We start from the raw sequence: 25636 nt of genomic DNA on the forward strand, positions 1-25636 counted from the left end.
TGTAATCCATGTATCAACTGACCTAAGTTGTACACCGTGAGAAAACTGACCACTAGGTGGTGAACTTGTGGAAGACACTCCTAACCTGGACTTTCAGGTATAAAAGTAGAAGCTCCACCCATCTTCTCCACTTCAGTGCTGGCGAATAAAGGTTACTGGTCACAGAGTGACCTTCTCTCTAGTATGGGCCTCGTGTGCATTTGTACTGTATAGTAAGAACATATTATTGGCGACGAGAAACTGGGATTTAAACCACGCGAGCATGGCCACTAGCAGCACAGACGAGAGGAACTGTGTTGGTGATAATTGGGACGATTTTATTGAGAGACTACAGCAAATTTTTGTCACTAAGGAATGGCTGGGACAGGATTCGGCTGACAAACGCAGGGCTCATCTCCTGACGGTTTGTGAATCCAGAACGTACTGCAGCCAGGTTGATGTACGAGGAGGACATGCCCGATATAAGCCCTACGAGGCCAAATGGACACTGGGGGAAATCACTGGAAGCTGAAGTTCAGCGAGTTCATGTGGAGCACATAAACAGTTCATACATCAGGACGCCACCGATAATGATGAAAGTGCTCCTCAATGGCATCCCAGTATCAATGGAGCTAGACACAGATGGGCCAGCCAGTCGCTGATGAGTATCAAACAGTTCGACAAGTTGTGGGCGTCCAAGGCCAGGAGGCCAAAATTATTGCTGATTGACTCACAGCTACGGACATATACAAAGGAGATCATTCCAGTGCTCGGCAGCGCCACGGTAGTCGTGACCCACAAAGATTCGGAGAACAGGTTGCCACTCTGGATTATCCCGAGGGACGGTCCCGCACTGCTGGGGAGGAGTTGGCTTGCTGTCATGAACTGGAAATGGGGCGATGTCAATGCAATTTCTTCTGTGGAGCGAATATCATGCTCACAGGTCCTGGACAAATTTGACTCACTATTTCAACTCAGCATTGGCACTTTCATGGGGACCAAGGTAGTGATTCACATAAACCCGGACGCCAGGCCAGTACACCACAAGGCCAGAGCGGTGCCGTACATGATGCGAGAAAAGATAGAAGGCGAATTGGACCGCCTGCTGAGGGAAGGCATCATCTCGCCAGTCGAATTCAGTGACTGGGCGAACCCGATTGTGCCGGTGCTCAAGGCGGCTGGGTCGGTCAGGATATGTGGTGATTACAAGGCCACCATCAATCGGGTGTCACTCCAAGACCAGTACCCGCTACTGAGAGCTGAGGATCTCTTTGCTATCCGGTGGCAAACTTTTTTCAAAATTGGACCTGACCTCAGCTTACATGACCCAGGAGCTGGCGAGTGAGTCGAAGAAGCTGACCACCATCACGACACACAAGGGATTGTTTGAGTACAACAGATGTCCGCCGCGATCTTTCAACGAAACATGGAAAGTCTCCTCAAGTCGATTCCAAGGACGGTGGTTTTTCAAGACGACATCCTCATCCCGGGTTACGATACTGAAGAACACCACAACCTGGAGGAGGTGCTACGCAGACTGGACCGGGTAGGTCTGCGACTGAAAAAGGCGAAGTGCGTCTTCCTAGCTCCAGAGGTAGAATTCCTGGGGATGAGGGTAGCAGCAGACGGGATCAGAGCTGCTGCGTCCAAAACGGAAGCGATCCAGAGAGCACCCAGACCCCGTAACACGACGGAGCTGCGTTCGTTCCTGGGGCTCCTGAACTATTTTGGTCATTTTCTTCCCAAACTGAGCACGCTGTTAGAGCTGCTACACGTGCTCCTACGCAAAGGTCGCAAATGGGTCTGGGGGGACAGCCACGGAAGGGCTTTTGATAGAGCACGCAATTTGTTATGCTCCAACATGCAAGAAAATTGTTTTAACGTGCGATGTGTCGTCCTATGGGGTCGGGTGTGAGTTAATGCCAAGGGTCAGTTACAGCCAGTAGCTTATACCTCCAGATGTCTGTCCCAGACAGAAAGGGGCTACGGGATGGTAGAAAAGGAAACGTTTGCATGTGTATATGCAGTAAAAAAAATGCACCAGTACCTGTTTGGCAGGAAATTTGAGCTGGAGACAGATCACAAACCCCCAACGTCCCTTTTGGCCGACAACAAGGCCATAAATGCAAATGCGTCGGCCCGCATACAGAGGTGGGCATTCACGTTAGTCGCCTATGACTATACAATTCGGCACAGACCGGGCACTGAAAACTGCGCCGATGCACTCAGCAGGCTCCCACTTGCCACCACCGAGGGGGCAACCGAGCATGCTGTTGAGATGGTCATGGCTGTTGAAGCTTTTGAAAGCGAAGACTCACCCGTGACAGCCCGTCAGATCAAAGTCTGGACAAATAGAGACCCGCTACTGTCTTCAGTCAAGAAATGTGTCCTGAATGGGGACTGGGCAGCCACATACGGGGCATGCCCCGAGGCATTTAAACAATTTCACAGGCGCAAGGATGAACTCTCGATTCAGGCCGATTGCCTATTATGGGGAAACCGAGTAGTCATGCCCCAGATGTGCAAAGAGGCGTTCATCCGAGAACTCCACAATGAGCACCTGGACATTGTCATGATGAAGGCAATTGCCAGGTCACACGTTTGGTGGCCAGGGATAGATGCAGACTTGGAACTTTGTGTTCGTAGGTGCAACACGTGTGCCCAGCTGGGCAATGCGCCCAGGGATGCCCCCCCTTCGCCCCTGGTCCTGGCCCGCCAAGCCATGGTTACGCATCCATGTGGACAACGCAGGTCCTTTCATGGGAAAAATGTTTTTGGTTGTAGTAGACGCCTACTCCAAATGGATCGAGTGTGACATTCTCAATTCAAGCACATCCTCTGCCACGGTAGAAAGTCTACGGGCAATGTTCACCGCCCATGGTCTACCGGATGTCTTGGTCAGCGACAATGGCCCGTGCTTTACAAGCATTGAATTCCAGGACTTCATGGCAGGAAATGGTATCAACCATGTCAGAACGGCACCGTTCAAGCGGCCTCAAACGGCCAGACGGAACGAGCAGTGCAGATAATCAAACAGGGGATGCTCAGAATCCAAGGGGGTTCCCTACAAAGCCGCTTATCACGCCGCCTGCTGGCCAATAGATCCCGACCACACTCGCTCACAGGGGTTCCACCAGCGGAGCTGCTTCTGAAAAGGACGCTAAAAACCAGGTTATCCCTTATACACCCCACCGTGAAAGAAATTGTTGAGAGCAGGCGCCGATCACAATGTGACTACCATGACGGGAATGCGAGGGCGCGATGTATTATGTCTTTGTCCTCAACTATGCTGCAGGGCCCAAATGGCTCACAGGCAATGTGATTGTCAAAGAGGGGAATAGGATTCTGGTAGTTAAACTTACCAATGGACAAATCTGCCACAGACACGTGGATCAAACAAAAAGGAGGTTCAGCAACCCCATAGAAGCAGAGAAAGAACACGACGTAGAGTTTACTCCACCACAGGTGACCGAACACAAGAACCAAGTGAAGAAGAGCCCAGTCACTGTGGGCAGTCCGGACAGGCCTGAGGCACCGCAAACAGCAGACACTCAGGCCAGCGCCCAACAACCGGAGCCCCAACTCAGGCGCTCTATAAGGGAGCGTAAACCACCAGAGAGACTGAACCTGTGATCCCAATATGACTTTGCGGGGGGAGGTGATGTCATGTATTCAACTGTCATTGTAACCCATGTATAAACTGACCTAAGTTGTACACCGTGAAAACACTGACCACTAGGTGGTGAACTTGTGGGAGACACTCCTAACCTGGACTTTCAGGTATAAAAAGGGAAGCTCCACCCATCTTCTCCACTTCAGTGCTGGCGAATAAAGGTAACTGGTCACAGAGTGACCTTCTCTCTAGTATGGGCCTCGTGTGCATTTGTACTTTATAGTAAGGACATACTAGAGTGAGAGACAGAAAGAGAGGGAGAGAGACAGAGAGGGAGAGAGAGAGAGGAGTGAGAGACAGAGAGGGAGAGACAGACAGCCAAAGAGAGGGACAGAGAGAGAGAGAGAGAGAGAGCGAGAGAGTCAGAGAGCGAGTCAGAGGGAGAGCGAGACAGGGAGAGAGAGGCCGAGATAGAGAAAGTGATAGAGAGAGACAGAGAGGGATAAAGAGGGAGAGACAGAGTGAGAAAGTAGGACAGAGAGGGAGAAAGAGCAAGAGACAGATACAATGAGTGAGAGTGAGAGGGAGAGAGAGAGAGAGAGCGAAAGGGAGAGAGAGAGTCAGAGACCAAGTCGGAGGGAGAGCGAGACAGGGAGCGAGAAGCCGAGATGGAGAAAGTGATAAAGAGATACAGAGAGGGATAAAGAAGGAGAGACAGAGTGAGAAAGTCGGACAGAGAGGGAGAAAGAGCAAGAGACAGATACAATGAGTGAGAGGGAGAGAGAGAGAGAGTGAGAGGGAGAGAGTCAGAGAGCAAGTCAGAGGGAGAGCGAGACAGAGAGAGCGAGGCCAAGATGGAGAAAGTGATAGAGAGAGACAGAGAGGGATAAAGAGGGAGAGACAGAGTGATAAAGTTGGACAGAGAGGGAGAAAGAGCAAGAGATAGATGTAGTGAGTGAGAGGAAGAGAGAGAGAGAGAGAGGCCCATCCCGAGACCTGAACAGACCTGTCGAGGGTTTAGACGAGGAACTCCCTCCATGGAACTTTCCGAAGAAGGATGGGACACATCGCTTCTGACAACCAGCGTCACAGCAGGTTTGGGAACCGTCGCAATCTCCATCTTCCTCACACACCTTCCCGAACGTGGAGTTACACACACGAGCCAGAAGATCCGGGCGTGGACAGCTGCCATCCTCTGCACCCGAGAGAGAGAGCGAGACAGCACAGCTTGGGTTAGATACAGAGTAAAGCTCCCTCTACACTGTCCCATCAAACACTCCCAGGGCAGGTCCAGGGGGTTAGATACAGAGTAAAGCTCCCTCTACACTATCCCATCAAAACACTCCCAGGCAGGTACAGCATGGGTTAGATACAGAGTAAAGCTCCCTCGGCACTGTCCCATCAAACACTCCCAGGGCAGGTACAGCACGGGGTTAGATACAGAGTAAAGCTCCCTCTGTACTGTCCCATCAAAACACTCCCAGGGCAGGTACAGGGGGTTAGATACAGAGTAAAGCTCCCTCGGCACTGTCCCATCAAACACACCCAGGGCAGGTACAGCATGGGTTAGATACAGAGTAAAGCTCCCTCTACACTGTCCCATCAAACACTCCCAGGGCAGGTACAGCATGGGTTAGATACAGAGTAAAGCTCCCTCGGCACTGTCCCATCAAACACTCCCAGGGCAGGTACAGCATGGGTTAGATACAGAGTAATGCTCCCTCGGCACTGTCCCATCAAACACTCCCAGGGAAGGTACAGCACGGGGTTAGATACAGAGTAAAGCTCCTTCTACACTGTCCCATCAAACACTCCCAGAGCAGGTACAGGGGATTAGATACAGAGTAAAGCTCCCTCTACACTGTCCCATCAAACACTCACAGGGCAGGTACAGCATGGGGTTAGATACAGAGTAAAGCTCCCTCTACACTGTCCCATCAAACACTCCCAGGGCAGGTACAGCACCGTATTAGATACAGAGTAAAGCTCCTTCTACACTGTCCCATCAAACACTCCCAGAGCAGGTACAGGGGATTAGATACAGAGTAAAGCTCCCTCTACACTGTCCCATCAAACACTCACAGGGCAGGTACAGCATGGGGTTAGGTACAGAGTAAAGCTCAGACAGTTATACTCACCTCCTCTGAAACTCTTGAAGACACACCGGGCCCCGCAGGGCGTTGGGCAGCACGTCTGCCACCTGCCGCAGTGACTCTCGCCCTCACACGCTTCCCCCATGGTCGAATTGCAGACAAATTTCAACCTGCTGGCGGGAGAGCACTTCCCGGGTTTGTCCCCTGCAAAGCCAAAAATTGGATGTCACAGGACGGGCAAGTGGTGCAGCTTCCCGACGTGCATTCCCGCGCTGGCTTCAGTCCTTGCATGTCCCCGAAACGCCGCCGGGCCAACTCTGACCCCTGGGGCCTGTCAGACCTTGAGCCCTGGGGACTATCAGTCCCTGACCCCTGGGGACTATTAGTCCCTGACCCCAGGGGCCTATCAGACCCTAACCCCTGGGGCCAATCAGACCCTGACCCCTGGGGCCAATCAGACCCTGACCCCTGGGGCCAATCAGACCCTGACCCCTGGGGACTATTAGTCCCTGACCCCAGGGGCCAATCAGACCCTGACCCCTGGGGCCAATCAGACACTGACCCCTGGGGCCTGTCAGACCTTGAGCCCTGGGGACTATCAGTCCCTGACCCCTGGGGACTATTAGTCCCTGACCCCTGGGGCCTATCAGACCCTAACCCCTGGGGCCAATCAGGTCCTGACCCCTGGGGCCAATCAGACCCTGACCCCTGGGGCCAATCAGACCCTGACCCCTGGGGACTATTAGTCCCTGACCCCTGGGGCCTATCAGACCCTAACCCCTGGGGCCAATCAGACCCTAACCCCTGGGGCCAATCAGACACTGACCCCTGGGGCCAATCAGACCCTAACCCCTGGGGCCAATCAGACCCTAACCCCTGGGGCCAATCAGACACTGACCCCTGGGGCCAATCAGACCCTGACCCCTGGGGCCTATCAGACCCTAACCCCTGGGGCCAATCAGACCCTAACCCCTGGGGCCAATCAGACACTGACCCCTGGGGCCAATCAGACCCTGACCCCTGGGGCCAATCAGACCCTGACCCCTGGGGCCAATCAGACACTGACCCCTGGGGCCTATCAGACCCTAACCCCTGGGGCCAATCAGACCCTGACCCCTGGGGCCAATCAGACACTGACCCCTGGGGCCAATCAGACCCTGACCCCTGGGGTCTAACAGACCCTGACCCCTGGGGTCTAACAGACCCTGACCCCTGGGGCCAATCTGACACTGACCCCTGGGGACTATCAGACCCTGACCCCTGGGGCCTATCAAGCACTGACCCCTGGGGCCTATCAGACACTGACCCCTGGGGCCTATCAGATTCTGACCCATGGAGCCTGGGGCCTATCGGACTCTCCCTCGGACTTGCCTCACCTTGTGTGAACGAGTAGACACATTTTTTGCCACACCCAATATCGCAGCACTGTTTATGGGCAGTGCAATCATCATCGTCCTCACAAGACTGGGTGAAATTCTTCTTGCACAGAAATGTCACTTTGGAAAGTTCCGGGCATTTCTTTTGTTTCACTAAATAAAACAGAATTTAAAATGAGTTAAATGGCTGAGGAGGCAAAATTTGTAAAACCCCAACACTGTCCCATCGAACACTCCCAGGACGGGTACAGGGGGTTAGATACAGAGTAAAGCTCCCTCTACACTGTCCCATCAAACACTCCCAGGGCAGGTATAGGGGGTTAGATACAGAGTAAAGCTCCCTCTACACTGTCCCATCAAACACTCCCAGGGCAGGTATAGCACGGGTTTAGATACACAGTAAAGTGTCATGTGTGTAAGACTTGCCACCAGCGGGTGCACCTGTGGGAGACCCAAGTGTCACTTGCACACCCTGAGCAAGCAGGTATAAAAGGCAGTCTACCATGCTGCTTCCTCACTCTGGAGTTACAATAAAGAGACCAAGGTCACAACAGTTTGAGCTACAGATATACAGTCTTGTGGAATAATGTGAAGATAACAATTGGCGATGAGTAACACATCACGAACTTTCACGCGGTTATGGCTGCTGTTGGAATTCCTGAGAGATTTCTTGAGGGTGATGATTGGGAAGCCATCGTTGAGCTTCTTGACCAGTACTTCGTGGCCAACGAGCTGGAAAAGGAAGAAACCACGGTCAAGCGCAGGGCGATTCACCTCACTGTTTGCGGGTCCACGATATATGGCTTCATCAAAAATCTGCTGACACTGACAAACCCAACAGACAAGATATATGAAGAGTTGTGCACGCTGGTTCGGGAACACCTCAAGCCGAAGGAGAGCATCTTGGCCAGGTATTGCTTTTACACGCACCATCGGTCCGAGGGCCAGGACGTGGCGAGCTATTTCGCCGACCTACGACTCCTTGCGGGACTGTGCGTATTTGCTGCATTTTTGGGGGAAGTGTTGCGGGACTTTTTCGTGCTTGGAATCGGCCATGAGGTCATTCTTCGCAAACTGCTGTCTGCCGAATCCCTAGATCTGAGCAAGGCCATCACGGTAGCCCAGGCTTTTATGTCCACGAACTATAGCACTAAACAGATATCTTCACAGCATCGAAACTCACCGGCAAGTACTGTGCATAAAATAACGCCTTCAGCAGGCAGAACTGTACATGGCAGGGCCTACACGCTCGCAGAGGCCAGACCTAGGGTGAGTCAAGAGTCCGCTGTGGGGCGTGAATGCGAATCCATTAGCACCATGTTTGCGTTGCCGGGGTAATCACAGAGCCCATCAATGCCGATTCAAGCACGACATGTGCAAGGACTGTGGAACAATGGGGCACCTCCAGCGAAGGTGCAGACGTGCTGCGACTCACCACGTGGCAGAGTCGGCAGAAGATGACCGATCCGGCGTGGATCACGCTGAACGAGTAAGAGAGGCAACTCAACCCGAGGCTGAAGAGGAAGTGTATGGGGTATACACCTTCACCACCAAAAGCCCTCCGATAATGTTAAAAATCAAATTAAACGGCAGTCCAGTTTCTATGGAATTGGACATGGGGGCGAGTCAATCAATTATGAGCCAGAAGGCTTTTGAGAAACTGTCGGTCAACAAGGCACAAAGGCCAAATCTAAGTCTGATCCACACCAAGCTGCACACTTACACCAAAGAGCTCATACCAGTCATTAGCAGTGCGGCAGTGAAGGTATTGTACGATGGAGCTGTGCATGATTTACCACTTTGGATTGTACCAGGCGATGGCCCAACTCTGATCGGCAGAAGCTGGCTAGGAAAGATCCGATGAAACTGGGACGACATCAAGTCACTGTCTTCGGTGGATGACGCCTCGTGCGCCCAAGTGCTAAACAAATTCCCGTCATTATTCGAGCCAGGCATCGGCAACTTCACAAGCGCCAAAATGCAGATCCATCTAGTCCCTGATGCACGTGCATCACAAGGTCCAAGCGGTTCCATACATAATGCGAGAGAAAGTCGAGATCGAGCTGGACAGACTTCAACGAGAAGGGGTCATATTGCCAGTCGAGTTCAACGAGTGGGCCAGTCCAATTGTTCCGGTGTTGCAAAACGACGGGACGATCAGAAACTGCGGAGACTACAAGGTAATGATCAAAAGAGTCTCGTTACAGGACCAGTACCCACTACCCAAAGCGGATGACCTGTTCGCTACGCTGGCAGGGGGGAAGTTGTTCACCAAGCTGGATCTAACCTCTGCTTACATGACACAGGAGCTGGCTGAACCTTTGAAAAAATTGGCGTGCCTCAACACACACAAAGGACTGTTCATATACCACAGGTGCCCCTCTGGGATTCGCTAGGCTGCGGCCATCTTCCAGAGGAACATGGAGAGTCTGCTGAAATCGGTTCCGCGCACCGTGGTGTTTCAAGACGACATCGTATTCATTGGCCGCAACAACACTGCACACTTGCACAACCTTGAAGAGGTTCTCAAGCGACTGGACAGAGTGAGACTCAGGCTGAAACGCTCCAAGTGTGTTTTCCTGGCGCCAGAGGTCGAATTTCTGGGGAGAAGGATTGCGGCGGACAGCATCAGACCCACGGACTCCAAGACAGAGGCCATCAGGGATGCACCGATACCACAGAATGTGAAGGAGCTGCGTTCGTTCCTGGGACTCCTCAACTATTTTCCGAACTTTCTACCGGGGTTGAGCACTTTGCTGGAACCACTGCATTTATTGCTACGTAAGGGTGACAACTGGGTTTGGGGTATATCTCAAGAGACAGCCTTTAACAAGGCCAGAAACCTGCTACGTTCTAACAAGTTACTTGTATTGTATGACTTGTATTGTATGTTTAGTACTAAGCTTGTGATGCATCTTCGTACGGGGTTGGTTGTGTGTTACAGTAAGCCAATGGGTCAGGCAAACTGCAACCGGTTGCATATGCGTCCAGAGGCTTATGTAAGGCTGAAAGAGCCAACAGTGTGGTTGAGAAAGAAGCATTAGCATGCGTATACGGAGTTAAGAAAATGCACCAATACCCATTTGGACTCCGGTTCGAGATCGAAACTGACCACAAGCCGCTCATTTTGTTGTTCTCAGAAAGCAAAGGTATTAACACCTTCGTCCCGCATCCAAAGATGGGCACTAACGTTATCTGTGTATGATTATGTCATCCGCCACAGACCAGGCACTGAGAACTGTGCGGATGCCCTCAGTTGGCGACCATTGCCCACCACCGGGGTGGAAATGGTGCAACCCGCAGACTTGCTTCTTGTAATGGATGCTTTTGAGAGCGAGGGGTCACCCGTCACGACTTGTCAGATCAGGACCTGGACTAGCCTGGACCCGGTGCTATCACTAGTAAAACGCTGTGCCCTCAATGGGAGCTGGTCGGCGGTTCCAGGGGAAATGCAAGACGAAATTAAGCTGTGCCACCGACGCAAGGATGAAATGTCCATCCATTCGGACTGTCTCCAATGGGGGAATCATGTAATTTTGCCAAAAAAAGGCAAGGAAACGTTTCTACGCGACCTTCACAGTACCCACCCAGGCATAGTCATGATGAAGGCTGTCGCCAGGTCGCACATTTGGTGGCCCGGCATTGACTCGGAATTGGATTCATGCGTACACCAATGTAGCACTTGCTCACAGTTGAGCAACGCACCAAGGGAGGCCCCACTGAGTCTGTGGTCATGGCCCTCCAAACCGTGGTCCACGGTCCACGTAGATTTCGCTGGCCCCTTTCCAGGAAAGATGTTACGAGTAGCAGTGGACACTTGCTCTAAATGGATTGCATGTATAATAATGTCGTCATGTATATCCACTGCCACCATTGAAAGCCTCCGGGCCATGTTTGCCACCCATGGTTTGCCCAACGACCTTGTTAGTGACAATGGACCATGTTTCACCAGCTCAGAATTCAACGAGTTCATGACCCGCAATGCCATCAAGCACGTCACGTCTGCGCTGTTTAAGCCTGCATCTAATGGTCAAGCGGAACGGGCAGTCCAAACCATCAAGCAGAGCTTGAAACGTGTGACTGACAGTTCCCTGCAGACCTGGTTATCTCGGATTCTGCTCAGCTACCGCACGTGACCCCACTCGCTTACCGGGGTTCCCCCTGCAGAATTGCTAATGAAGAGGGCACTTAAATCCAGGCTCTCCTGAGTCCACCCAGATCTCAATAATCATGTAGAAACCCAGCGACACCGGCATAACATGACCCATGATCGCGCGGCTGTATCACGTGACATTGAGGTTCATGAACCTGTGTTTGTTCTTAATTTGGAAAGTTCCGGGCAAAAACAAACAATTAAAATTCAAGTACGAGGTTTGAGTGTTTCCCATCAGCAGCGAGTGAAGCGAATATTCTCTTCTGTTCAAAGTAGGCTTCCAGTCTGTACATGGCGTAATCCTGGTAACCAAACTCGATAGTGGAAACTGTCGATTTCTGTTTTAAATCCAGTGAATCACTCAGCTTCCACAGCTCTCTGAGGCAGCGAATTCCACAGATTCACAACCCTCTGAGAGAAGAAATTCCTCCTCATCTCAGTTTTAAATGGGCGGCCCCTTATTCTCAGATTATGTCTCTAGTTCTAATCTCCCCCATCAGTGGAGACATACTCTCTGCATCCACCTTGTCGAGCCCCCTCACAATCTTATACGTTTCATAGAAAGATAGAAAATAGGTGCGGGAGTAGGCCATTCGGCCGTTCTAGCCTGCACCGCCATTCAATGAGTTCATGGCTGTACATGCAATTTCAGTACCCCATTCCTGCTTTCTCGCCATACCCTTTGATCTCCCTAGTAGTAAGGACTTCATCTAACTCCTTTTTGAATGTAAGATCACCTCTCATTCTTCTGAATTCCAATGAGTAGAGGCCCAACCTCCTCAACCTTTCCTCATACGCAACCCCCTCATCTCCGGAATCAACCGAGTGAACCTTCTCTGAACTGCCTCCAAAGCAAATATATCCTTTCGAAAATATGGAAACCAAAACTGTACGCAGTATTCCAGGTGCGGCCTCACCAACACCCTGTATAACTGTAGCAAGACTTCCCTGCTTTTATACTCCATTTGTACTCACTTGTCAGGCGGTACGTGTAGACACATCGTTTCCCACAGTCCCCGACGTCACAGCACTGCTTCCAGCCTCCGCAATCCCTGTCCGACTCGCATGTCTCCACCTCCGCCTTATCACACATGTGTTGAGTCGTAGAAGGCTCGGGACATTTCCTGTCTGTCTTTTCTGCTGTTGAGAAAATAAAGGCGACAGGGTGATATTAACCTCGGCGAGCGGGCTGAGTATCGAGAACCCCCCGAGGGAGGCGGATTGTGGACATGAAGCTCAGAGTCTCGTGTCACTCCTCGATGGGACGGGACTGAGGGAAATCGGGCAAGGGGTGGGGGACGGGGATGTGGAAGGAGTTAAAGGTTCCTGTTCCCTCCCCCCACCCCCACTGAATCCCCCCTCCCCTGGACATTAACCTCTGTATCCTCCCCCTCCCCCGAAGCCCCCGTCCGCACAGCAATCGTCAACACACAGGGGATGAGGTCCATCATGGACACAGATGTACATTTTTCATCCGTCTGTTATTTGAGGAGCGAGAGCTGGAGCGGTTCTTCTTTTGGTCAGTCCTGGGATGATGGTGTCACGGGCACGGCCCAGCGTTTTGTGCCCCTTCCAGAATGGCCCTGGAGAAGGTGCTGGTGAGACGCCTTCTTCAACCGCTGCAGGCCCGTGAGATGCAGCTTCTCACACAGTATTTGGAGGTGGTGGTGTTCCCATGCGCCTGCAGTCCTTGTCCTTCGAGGCGGGTAGAGGTGGCGGGTTTGGGAGGTGCTGCCGAAGAAGCCGTGGCCAGTTGCTGCAGTGCGTCTTGTAGATGGTACACACTGCAGCCATGGTGTGCCGGAGGTGGAGGGAGGGAGTGTTGGAGGCAGTGGCTAGCGTGCCGATCAAGCGGGCTGCTTTGTCCTGGATGGTGTCGAGCTCCTCGAGTGTTGTTGGGAGCTGCAACTCATCCAGGCATGTGGGAAGTATTCCATCAGGAATATCCCTCCTGACTTGTGTCTTGTCGACGGTGGAAAGGCTTTGGGGAGTCAGGAGGTGAGACACTGGCCGCAGAATACCCAGCCTCTGACCTGTTCTTGTGGCCACGGTATTTATGTAGCTGAACCAGTTTAGTTTCTGGTCAATGGTGACCCCACAGATGTTGATGGTGGGGGGATATGTCGATGTTAATGCTGTTGAATGTCACGTGGAGGTGGTTAAGACTCTCACTTGGGAGATAGTCATTGCCTGACACCTGTGTGGCACTAATGCTACTTGCCACTGACCAGCCCGAGACTGAATGCCGTCCCGGACTTGCTGCACTCGGGCACGGACTGCTTCATTATCTGGGGAGTTACGAATTGAAGTGAACAGGGAGGGAAGTGCAGTGCTTCGGACCCTGGGCACCTGAAGGCTCAGCCAGCAATGGTGGACCCTCCACCTTTAGCCCTATTAGCCCACCCCGGTACTACTGGGGTCAATCTGCGCTGCACCCCCTCCAAGGCTAAATGATCCTTCCCGAGGTGTGGCCCCAGAACTGGACATTGTTACTGCCCCAGAGGGTATTTGCTGATTCCCAGGAAGGACCGTCCCTCTTACCGAGTCGGGAAGCTCGATGGACGCATCTTTTCCCACAGCCAGCGTCGCAGCAAGTCAACCACAGATCGCAATCGTCGTCGTCCATGCACTCCTTCCCGTAGTTGACATCACACATGGGACCCAGGCGGCTGGGAGAGGGGCAGCTGCTGTTCTCTGTAAGGTAAACCGCAACCCAGATTGGTTTTATGGTCTCCACGGTTATCAACATCCACGTCTGTGGGTGAGGCGGGTTAGATACAGACTGAAGTTCACTCTACACTGTCCCATCAAACACTCCCAGGGCAGGTACAGGGGGTTAGATACAGAGTAAAGCTCCCTCTACACTGTCCCATCAAACACTCCCAGGGCAGGTACAGGGGGTTAGATACAGAGTAAAGCTCCCTCTACACTGTCCCATCAAACACTCCCAGGGCAGGTACAGGGGGTTAGATACAGAGTAAAGCTCCCTCTACACTGTCCCATCACACACTCCCTGGGCAGGTACAGCACGGGGTTAGATACAGAGTAAAGCTCCCTCTACACTGTCCCATCAAACACTCCCAGGGCAGGTACAGGGGGTTAGATACAGAGTAAAGCTCCCTCTACACTGTCCCATCAAACACTCCCAGGGCAGGTACAGGGGTTTAGATGCAGAGTAAAGCTCCCTCTACACTGTCCCATCAAACACTCCCAGGGCAGGTACAGCACGGGGTTAGATACAGAGTAAAGCTCCCTCGACACTGTCCCATCAAACACTCCCAGGGCAGGTACAGGGGGTTAGATACAGAGTAAAGCTCCCTCTACACTGTCCCATCAAACACTCCCAGGGCAGGTACAGCACGGGGTTAGGTACAGAGTAAAGCTCCCTCTACACTGTCCCATCAAACACTCCCAGGGCAGGTACAGGGGGTTAGATACAGAGTAAAGCTCCCTCTACACTGTCCCATCAAACACTCCCAGGGCACGTACAGGGGGTTAGATACAGAGTAAAGCTCCCTCTACACTGTCCCATCAAACACTCCCAGGGCAGGTACAGCACGGGGTTAGATACAGAGTAAAGCTCCCTCGACACTGTCCCATCAAACACTCCCAGGGCAGGTACAGGGGGTTAGATACAGAGTAAAGCTCCCTCTACACTGTCCCATCAAACACTCCCAGGGCACGTACAGGGGGTTAGATACAGAGTAAAGCTCCCTCTACACTGTCCCATCAAACACTCCCAGGGCAGGTACAGCACGGGGTTAGATACAGAGTAAAGCTCCCTCTACACTGCCCCATTAACCAATCCTCACCCCCCAAACTGTGGGTCTCCTCACCTCCAAAATTGTGGGTCTCCTCACCCCCCAAACTGTGGGTCTCCTCACCCACCAAACTGTGGGTCTCCTCACCCCCCAAACTGTGGGTCTCCTCAACCCCAAAACTGTGGGTCTCCTCAGCCCCCAAACTGTGGGTCTCCTCACCCCCCAAACTGTGGGACTCCTCACACCCCAAACTGTGGGTCTCCTCACCCCCCCAAACTGTGGGTCTCCTCACCTCCCCCCCTCTCCCAAACTGTAGTTCACCTCACACCCCCCAAACTGTGGGTCTCCTCACCTCCCCCCCTCCCCCAAACTGTGGGTCTCCTCACCTCCAAAATTGTGGGTCTCCTCACCCCCCAAACTGTGGGTCTCCTCACCCACCAAACTGTGGGTCTCCTCACCCCCCAAACTGTGGGTCTCCTCAACCCCAAAACTGTGGGTCTCCTCAGCCCCCAAACTGTGGGTCTCCTCACCCCCCAAACTGTGGGACTCCTCACACCCCAAACTGTGGGTCTCCTCACCCCCCCAAACTGTGGGTCTCCTCACCTCCCCCCCTCTCCCAAACTGTAGTTCACCTCACACCCCCCAAACCGTGGGTCTCCTCACCTCCTTTGAAGAATTTGAAGACACAGCGTTTGCCACAGCCGGCGTTGCAGCACCTCTGCCAACGGTCGCAGTCCCCATCTCCCTCACACTCGTCCCCCAGTTTCATGGTGCAAACCTTGCTCAGTGAGCTGGTGCTGGGGCACTGTCGTCTTTTGCCTTGTAAAGGAAGACACCCAGAGATGGTTAAAGCACAAGGGACGCTGGGCTTGAGAAACAGCCCGAGAGTACAAACGCAAGGGAGTTATTGTCCAAAGTGTTATAAACCCACTGCTTGGGCCACAGCTGGAGAATGGTGTCCAATTCTGGGCACCGCTAACTTTGGGAAGGATGTGAAGGCCTTGGAGAGGGTGCGGAGGGGATTTACCAGACAGGAACCGGCCACGAGGGACTTCAGTTATGGTAGAATTATGTCACAGGAGGAGGTCAGTTGGCCCGTCATGTCTGTGCCGGTCGACAAAAAGCTATGTGTGAGGGTTTCTGCCTCTACCACGCTTTCAGGCAGTGAGTTCCGCCCCAGACCCCCCCCACCCTCAGGGTGAAAGAAATTGACCTCAACTCCCCTCCAAACTTTCGACCAATTACTTTAAATCGATGCATCCTGGTTATTGACATCTCTGCTAAGAGAAATAGGTCATTCCTATCCACTCTATCAGCCTGGGGACTATCAGACACAGGGGCCTGGGGCCTATCAGATCCAGGGACCCGGGGCCTATCAGATCCAGGAACCGGGGACTATCAGACACAGGGGCCTGGGGACTATCAGACACAGGGGCCTGGGGACTATCAGACACAGGGGCCTGGGGACTATCAGACACAGGGGCCTGGGGACTATCAGACACAGGGGCCTGGGGACTATCAGACACAGGGGCCTGGGGACTATCAGACACAGGGGCCTGGGGACTATCAGACACAGGGGCCTGGGGACTATCAGCCACAGGGGCCTGGGGACTATCAGACACAGGGGCCTGGGGACTATCAGACACAGGGGCCTGGGGACTATCAGACACAGGGGCCTGGGAACTATCAGACACAGGGGCCTGGGGACTATCAGACACAGGGGCCTGGGGACAGTCAGACACAGGGGCCTGAGGCCTATCAGATACAGGGGCCTGGGGCCTATAAGACACAGGGGCCTGGGGCCTATCAGACACAGGGGCCTGGGGACTATCAGACACAGGGGCCTGGGGACTATCAGACACAAGGTACCACAGCCTGGGGACTATCAGATACAAGGTACCACAGCCTGGGGCCTATCAGAAACATGGTCCCACAGCCTGGGGCCTATCAGACACAGGGTCCCACAGCCTGGGGCCTATCAGACACAAGGTACCACAGCCTGGGGCCTATCAGACACAAGGTACCACAGCCTGGGGCCTATCAGACACAAGGTACCACAGCCTGGGGCTTTTCAGACACAGGGTACCACAACCTGGGGTCTATCAGACACAGAGTACCACAGCCTGGGGTCTAGCCTTGTCAGGCAGAGTCCACACTGCTGTCGAGCGTTGGGAGTGTGGCGATGGTGCGAGCTGTGTATTATGGGGCCGCCCTTACTGTGCCAGGAGGAGTAAACACATCGCTTCCCACAACCGACGTCGCAGCACTGCTTCCACGACGAACATTCCTCATCACTGCGGCAAACCTGGCTCGAGTTCCTGGCGCAGATATGCCTCGCCCGGTATGAATCGGGGCATTCGTCTTTTTCATCTGCAAGAGGAAGTTGTATTTTACAGGAGGTGGGGGTTACACAGCACAAAACAGGTTAGTGTCGGAGGGGCAGTACAGACAACGCTGTCGGAGGGGCAGTACTGAGGGACCGCCATACTGCGCTGACAAGAGGGGCAGTACTTAGGGAGCGCTGTACTGCGTTGTCGGAGGGGCAGTACTGAAGAGAACTGCACTGCGCTGTCGGAGGGGTGGAACTGAGGGAGAGTCGCACTGTCGGAGGGGGCGGTACTGAGGGGGCGCCGCACTGTCGGAGGGGCAGTACTGAGGGAGCACCGCCCTGCACTGTCGGAGGGGCAGTACTGAGGGAGAACTGCACTGTCGGAGGGGCGGTACTGAGGGAGCGGCGCACTGTCGGAGGGGCAGTACTGAGGGAGCGCTGCACTGTCGGAGGGGCAGTACTGAGGGGGGTGCCACACTGTCGGAGGGTCAGTACTGAGGGAGCGCTGCACTGTCGGAGGTGCAGTACTGAGGGAGCGCCGCACTGCGCTGTCGGAAGGGCAGTACTGAGGGAGCGCCGCACTGCGCTGTCGGAAGGGCAGTACTGAGGGAGCGCTGTACTGCGCTGTAGGAGGGGGAGTACTGAGGGAGCACCGCACTGCACTGTCGGAGTGGCAGTACTGAGGGGGGGGTGCACTGCACTGTCAGACGGGCAGTACTGAGGGAGCGTTGCACTGTCGGAGGGGCAGTACTGAGGGGGGGGCGCACGGTCGGAGGGGGAGTACTGAGGGAGCACCGCACTGCACTGTCGGAGTGGCAGTACTGAGGGAGCGTTGCACTGTCGGAGTAGCAGTACTGAGGGAGCGTTGCACTGTTGGGAGTGGCAGTACTGAGGGAGCGTTGCACTGTTGGGAGTGGCAGTACTGAGGGAGCGTTGCACTGTTGGGAGTGGCAGTACTGAGGGAGCGTTGCACTGTCGGAGTAGCAGTACTGAGGGAGCGTTGCACTGTTGGAGGGGCAGTACTGAGGGAGCGTTGCACTGTTGGGAGTGGCAGTACTGAGGGAGCGTTGCACTGTTGGGAGTGGCAGTACTGAGGGAGCGTTGCACTGTTGGGAGTGGCAGTACTGAGGGAGCGTTGCACTGTCGGAGTAGCAGTACTGAGGGAGCGTTGCACTGTTGGGAGTGGCAGTACTGAGGGAGCGTTGCACTGTTGGGAGTGGCAGTACTGAGGGAGCGTTGCACTGTTGGAGGGGCAGTACTGAGGGAGCGTTGCACTGTTGGGAGTGGCAGTACTGAGGGAGCGTTGCACTGTTGGGAGTGGCAGTACTGAGGGAGCGTTGCACTGTTGGAGGGGCAGTACTGAGGCAGCGTTGCACTGTCGGAGGGGCAGTACTGAGGCAGCGTTGCACTGTCGGAGGGGCAGTACTGAGGCAGCGTTGCACTGTTGGAGTGGCAGTACTGAGGGAGCATTGCACTGTTGGGAGTGGCAGTACTGAGGGAGCATTGCACTGTTGGAGGGGCAGTACTGAGGCAGCGTTGCACTGTCGGAGGGGCAGTACTGAGGCAGCGTTGCACTGTTGGAGTGGCAGTACTGAGGGAGCGTTGCACTGTTGGAGGGGCAGTACTGAGGGAGCGTTGCACTGTCGGAGGGGCAGTACTGAGGGAGCGTTGCACTGTTGGGAGTGGCAGTACTGAGGGAGCATTGCACTGTTGGAGGGGCAGTACTGAGGGAGCGTTGCACTGTTGGAGGGGCAGTACTGAGGGAGCATTGCACTGTTGGAGGGGTTGTCATTCGGCTGTGTCGTCAAGCCGAGAAACCGTCTGAGCTCTCCATCCCCCTCGCCCGTTGCCCAGTCCAGCCGTTTCGCTCCTTACCCATGTCTGTGAAACTGGCGACACAGATTTTTCCGCATTTGGTGTCACAGCAGGTCTGCCAACTGTCACAATCGTTGTCCCCGCTGCACTGGTCCCCGAGCTTCAGGTCACACATCGGAGCGAGCCGGTAGGGGGCTGGACAGGTGTCGTCCTCTGGAACACAGAAATCAGGGGTCAGTCAGGAACCGAGAACCTTCCAGCTCCGGCTGATGGAGAGGGTCTTCCTCGGGACCCTCCCTAATCCTTCCGGACCGCCGTAATGCAGGGTCTGCCTCTGGACCCACCCTAATCTTTTGGGACAGCCCTAATCGAGAGTGTCCCTCGGGCCCCCCTAATTCTTCCGGACCACCTAATCGAGGGACTCGCTCGGTATGCCCCGAATCGAGGGTCTCCAGAATCGAGGGACTCGCTCGGTATGCCCCGAACGTGGGGAGTCCCTCGGTACCCCCTAATCGAGGGACTCCCTCGGTAGCCCCCTAATCGAGGATTAAGAAGGATCCATGTAATCGGGGATCAATGGCGAGGCAGCTTGGCCCAGGCTCCATCCCGGGCCTAGTGCTGAGTTAGCCTGATCTCTCACACCCGGTGTGGGACTGAGCCCCCCACACACACATACACAGAGCAGGAAAGGTCCAGGCTCCATCCCGAGCCTAGTTCAAGGGTCCAGGAGATGGAGTCCGATCATCACAGACCCTTGGAAACACTCACTGGCCATGAAGAAGCGGGGAACACATCTCTTTCCACAGTCGGCGTCACAGCACGAGGACCAGGCCAGGCAGTCAGCATCACTCTCACACATGGCTCCCAGCCTCATCTCGCAGAAGGAGTCCAATCGGCTGGAGGCTGGGCACTGGGTCGCTGCAAGATACAAGGTGGTAGTGAGATAGAGAGAAGCAGGGCCAGTGTCCACCTCACTGTCCCATCAAACACTCCCAGGGCACGTACAGGGGGTTAGATACAGACTAAAGCTCCCTCTACACTGTCCCATCAAACACTCTCAGGGCAGGTGCAGCACAGGGTTAGATACAGAGTAAAGCTCCCTCTACACTGTACCATCAAACACTCCCAGGGCAGGTACAGCACGGGATTAGATACAGAGTAAAGCTCCCTCTACACTGTACCATCAAACACTCCCAGAGCAGGTACAGCACAGGGTTAGATACAGAGAAAAGCTCCCTCTACACTGTCCCATCAAACACTCCCAGGGCAGGTACAGGGGGTTAGATTCAGAGTAAAGCTCCCTCTGCACTGTACCATCAAACACTCCCAGAGCAGGTACAGCACAGGGTTAGATACAGAGTAAAGCTCCCTCTACACTGTCCCATCAAACACTCTCAGGGCAGGTGCAGCACAGGGTTAGATACAGAGTAAAGCTCCCTCTACACTGTACCATCAAACACTCCCAGGGCAGGTACAGCACAGGGTTAGATACAGAGTAAAGCTCCCTCTACACTGTACCATCAAACACTCCCAGGGCAGGTACAGGGGGTTCGATTCAGAGTAAAGCTCCCTCTGCACTGTACCATCAAACACTCCCAGAGCAGGTACAGCACAGGGTTAGATACAGAGTAAAGCTCCCTCTACACTGTCCCATCACACACTCCCAGGGCAGGTACAGCACAGGTTAGATACAGAGTAAAGCTCCCTCGACACTGTCCCATTACACACTCCCTGGGCAGGTACAGCTCAGGTTAGATACAGAGTAAAGCTTCCTCGACACTGTCCCATCACACACTCCCAGAGCAGGTACAGCACAGGTTAGATACGGAGTAAACTCTTACCTCTGGTGAGGAACTTAGGGACACATCTGTTTCCACAACTAGCGTCGCAACAAGTCTGCCAACCCTCACAGCTGCTGTCGTTGTTGCACTGGGTGTTGAAGCTCATCGTACAGATGTGGGTCATTCTGGAAGGTTCCGGGCATCTCCGTTCACGCCCTGTGGAAAGAACATGATCGGTCAGTGCTGCTCGCCATCGATTGATCACTCCCTGACCGAGCTGGGGCTAGAGGTGGGCACCGGGGGGCTTGGGCGTGTCGACAGTGCCTGCCCCACTGACCCCGTCAGAGAGAGAGGGGCCTCCATCTCTTCTGGCCCTGGGATTTGACTCCAGGTGCCCAGTGGACGAGAGGACACCGTGCTCCCACCCAGTTCCTCCGTCAGTTTGGTCCCCTTCCCTGTAAACCTACCTTGGACTGGAGGCCACGGAGGTTCACTAGACCGATTCCTGGGGTGAGAGGGTTGTCCTATAAGAACATAAGAAATAGGTGCAGGAGTAGGCCATACGGCCTCTCGAGCCTGCTGCTCAATTTAATACGATCATGGCTGATCCGATCATGGACACAGCTCCACTTCCCTGCCCGTCCCCTTATCCCCTTATCGGTTAAGAAACTGTCTCTCTCTGTCTTAAATTTATTCAATGTCCCAACTTCCATAGCTCTCTGAGGCAGCGAATCCCACAGATTTACAACTCTCTGAGAGAAGAAATTCCTCCTCATCTCAGTTTTAAATGGGCGGCCCCTTATTCTAAGATTATGACCCCTAGTTCTAGTCTCCCCCAGCAGTGGAAACATCCTCTCTGCATCCACCTTGTCAAGCCCCATCATAATCTTATATGTTTCGGTAAGATCACCTCTCATTCTTCTGAATTCCAATCAGTAGAGGCCCAACCTACTCAACCTTTCCTCATAAGTCAAACCCCTCATCTATGGAATCAACCGAGTGAACCTTCTCTGAACTGCCTCCAAAGCAAGTATATCCTTTCGTAAATATGGAAAACTAAACTGTGCGCAGTACTCCAGGTGTGGCCTCACCAATACCCTGTATAACTGTAGCAAGACTTCCCTGTTTTTATGGCCCATCCCCTTTGCAATAAAGGCCAAGATTCCACTGGATTTCCTGATGAAGAGGGATTGAGTAGATTGGGCCTATACTCTTCTGGGGTTTCGGAGAATGAGAGGTTATTGAAACGTATACATTTCTGAGAGGGGATTGACAGGGTAGATGCAGGGATAATGTTTCACCCTGGAGAGTGTAGAACCAGGAGTCACACAGTCTCAGGATAAGGGGTCGGCCATTTAGGACTGAGGATAAATTTCTTCACTCAGAGAGTGGTGAACCTTTGGAATTCTCGACCCTAGAGGGCTGTGTAGGCTCAGTCATTGAGTATATTCAAGAAGCAGATCACTCGATTCTTGGACACAATGTGAATCGAGGGATATGGGGACAGAGCGGGAAAGTGGACTTGCGGTAGAAAATCGGCCATGATCTTATGCAATGGCGGAGAAGGCTGGTGTGGCCGAATGGCCGAGCCCTGCTCTAATTCTTACATTCTTCGGTTCTTATATCAGACAGACAGGTGCCCCTCTATCTCCTCAGAGTCTGGGATTTGACCTTCGGGAGCCACAGGGTGGAGGGTCACAGTTCCCGAAGCGGACAGGGATACACACAGTTGGGTTTGATGCCTGTAATCTGGAGCTCGTTCCCCCACCCCCAGTTCCCCCTCTCCGCCCTCCATCACCAGGTGTTTGGGGGCCGGGGGAGGGGGGCAAAGACCCGATCGGTTAGCTTACCCTTGCCGGAGAACGAGTGGACACATCGGTTGCCACAGCTGGTGTTACAGCAGGTCTGCCAGGCGTAGCAGTCGTCGTCGTCATCGCACACCTCCCCGAACTTCAGTTCGCACATGAAGGAGAGTCGCTGTGGGGCAGGGCAGTTACCGGCAGTCTGATCTGGAGAAAGGACAGGCAAAAGCTGGGAATGGGTGGGATTGAGGATTGCAGCACCGGGGCGTCTCTGGCGTGCTGAGCAACTGAGGAACAGGAGGCCTATTCAGCCCCTCGGCCTGTTACACATGAACAGGAGGCCTATTCAGCCCCTCGGGCCGGTTACACAGGAACAGGAGGCCCATTCAGCCCCTCGGGCCTGTTACACAGGAACAGGAGGAGATCCATTCAGCCTCTTGATCTTTTACACAGGAATAGGAGGAGGCCCATTCGGCACTTCGAGCCTGTTACACAGGAACAGGAGGAGGTCCATTCAGCCCCTCGGACCTGTTACACAGGAACAGGCGGCCCATTCAGCCCGTCGGGCCTGTTACACAGGAACAGGAGGCCCATTCGGCCCCTCGAGCCTGTAACACAGGAACAGGAGGCCCATTCAGTCCTCAGAATCTGTTACCATAGAAAATAAAAATAGGTCACCTTGGACGTCCCAAACCGCTTTACAGCCAATGAAGTACATATTGAAGTGGAGTCACGGTTGTAATGTGGGAAATGCGGCAGCCAATTTGCGCACAGCAGGCTCCCACTAACAGCAACGTGATTATGACCCAGATAATCTGTTTTAGTGATGTTGATTGAAGGATAGATATTGGTCAGCACCAAAGAGTAGTTACTCAACGGGATACAAGGCCTAGTTTGGGCAACCTGTGAGGCTGCTGGGAGCAGGGGCCAATCAGTCCCAGGCTGCTGGGGTCAGGGACCTATCAGTCCCAGGCTGCTGGGAGCAGGGGCCTATCAGTCCCAGGCTGCTGGGGTCAGGGGCCTATCAGTCCCAGGCTGCAGGGAGCAGGATCCTATCGGTCCCAGGCTGCTGGGGTAAGGGGCCTATCGGTCCCAGGCTGCCGGGACTGTGGTTCTGCTTTTCTTTGATCTGAGGCAGTCGGGTTCTTTGCTGGACAGACTGACCACGTGGCTTTACCTGCCAATGCCGCAGTCTGGCCCTGCCCCATGAAGGAGTGGACACATCTCCTGCCACAGGAAGTCTGGCAACACCGCTTCCACTTCCCGCAATCCCCATCCTCCTCACAGGACTCGCTGCGATTCGTTTCGCACACTCGTTCCAGTCTGGACACAGCAGGGCATTCCTTGGCATTCCACTCTGCGAAAGCAAGGGTTTGAGTTAGGGGTGGTAACAGGAAATACAGAGAGAGAGTGAGAGACAAAGAAGAGAGAGAGAGAGAGAGAGAGAGAGAGAGACTGCTGAGTGGGAGAGAGTAAGAGGGAGAGAGAGAGAGAGAGAGAGAGATAGAGAGGGAGAGACAGAGGGAGAGACAGAGAGAGTGACAGAGAAAGAGAGGGAACGTTTGCATGTGTATATGCAGTAAAAAAAATGCACCAGTACCTGTTTGGCAGGAAATTTGAGCTGGAGACAGATCACAAACCCCCAACGTCCCTTTTGGCCGACAACAAGGCCATAAATGCAAATGCGTCGGCCCGCATACAGAGGTGGGCATTCACGTTAGTCGCCTATGACTATACAATTCGGCACAGACCGGGCACTGAAAACTGCGCCGATGCACTCAGCAGGCTCCCACTTGCCACCACCGAGGGGGCAACCGAGCATGCTGTTGAGATGGTCATGGCTGTTGAAGCTTTTGAAAGCGAAGACTCACCCGTGACAGCCCGTCAGATCAAAGTCTGGACAAATAGAGACCCGCTACTGTCTTCAGTCAAGAAATGTGTCCTGAATGGGGACTGGGCAGCCACATACGGGGCATGCCCCGAGGCATTTAAACAATTTCACAGGCGCAAGGATGAACTCTCGATTCAGGCCGATTGCCTACTATGGGGAAACCGAGTAGTCATGCCCCAGATGTGCAAAGAGGCGTTCATCCGAGAACTCCACAATGAGCACCTGGACATTGTCATGATGAAGGCAATTGCCAGGTCACACGTTTGGTGGCCAGGGATAGATGCAGACTTGGAACTTTGTGTTCGTAGGTGCAACACGTGTGCCCAGCTGGGCAATGCGCCCAGGGATGCCCCCCTTCGCCCCTGGTCCTGGCCCGCCAAGCCATGGTTACGCATCCATGTGGACAACGCAGGTCCTTTCATGGGAAAAATGTTTTTGGTTGTAGTAGACGCCTACTCCAAATGGATCGAGTGTGACATTCTCAATTCAAGCACATCCTCTGCCACGGTAGAAAGTCTACGGGCAATGTTCACCGCCCATGGTCTACCGGATGTCTTGGTCAGCGACAATGGCCCGTGCTTTACAAGCATTGAATTCCAGGACTTCATGGCAGGAAATGGTATCAACCATGTTAGAACGGCACCGTTCAAGCGGCCTCAAACGGCCAGACGGAACGAGCAGTGCAGATAATCAAACAGGGGATGCTCAGAATCCAAGGGGGTTCCCTACAAAGCCGCTTATCACGCCGCCTGCTGGCCTATAGATCCCGACTACACTCGCTCACAGGGGTTCCACCCGCAGAGCTGCTTCTGAAAAGGACGCTAAAAACCAGGTTATCCCTTATACACCCCACCGTGAAAGAAATTGTTGAGAGCAGGCGCCGATCACAATGTGACTACCATGACGGGAATGCGAGGGCGCGATGTATTATGTCTTTGTCCTCAACTATGCTGCAGGGCCCAAATGGCTCACAGGCAATGTGATTGTCAAAGAGGGGAATAGGATTCTGGTAGTTAAACTTACCAATGGACAAATCTGCCACA

General features: G+C 53.8%; 1 protein-coding gene across 1 annotated transcript in view; it reads right to left on the minus strand.

Moving 5' to 3' along the window:
* LOC139250219 (fibrillin-2-like) overlaps positions 1-25636 on the minus strand; it is an 88073-nt gene that overhangs the window by 52490 nt on the left and 9947 nt on the right. The window contains exons 6-17 of the mRNA XM_070872711.1: positions 23880-24059; positions 22751-22909; positions 20961-21116; positions 19888-20037; positions 19123-19332; positions 17193-17345; positions 15639-15794; positions 13756-13908; positions 12190-12354; positions 7016-7214; positions 5731-5855; positions 4599-4787 (exon numbers count right to left, since the gene is read on the minus strand). Coding sequence (XP_070728812.1) covers positions 4599-4787; positions 5731-5855; positions 7016-7214; positions 12190-12354; positions 13756-13908; positions 15639-15794; positions 17193-17345; positions 19123-19332; positions 19888-20037; positions 20961-21116; positions 22751-22909; positions 23880-24059 — 1995 coding nt within the window. The remainder of the gene's footprint in view (positions 1-4598; positions 4788-5730; positions 5856-7015; positions 7215-12189; positions 12355-13755; positions 13909-15638; positions 15795-17192; positions 17346-19122; positions 19333-19887; positions 20038-20960; positions 21117-22750; positions 22910-23879; positions 24060-25636) is intronic.

Source organism: Pristiophorus japonicus, unplaced genomic scaffold, assembly GCF_044704955.1.
Source record: "Pristiophorus japonicus isolate sPriJap1 unplaced genomic scaffold, sPriJap1.hap1 HAP1_SCAFFOLD_351, whole genome shotgun sequence".
In the NCBI taxonomy this organism is placed as follows: Eukaryota; Metazoa; Chordata; class Chondrichthyes; family Pristiophoridae; genus Pristiophorus; species Pristiophorus japonicus.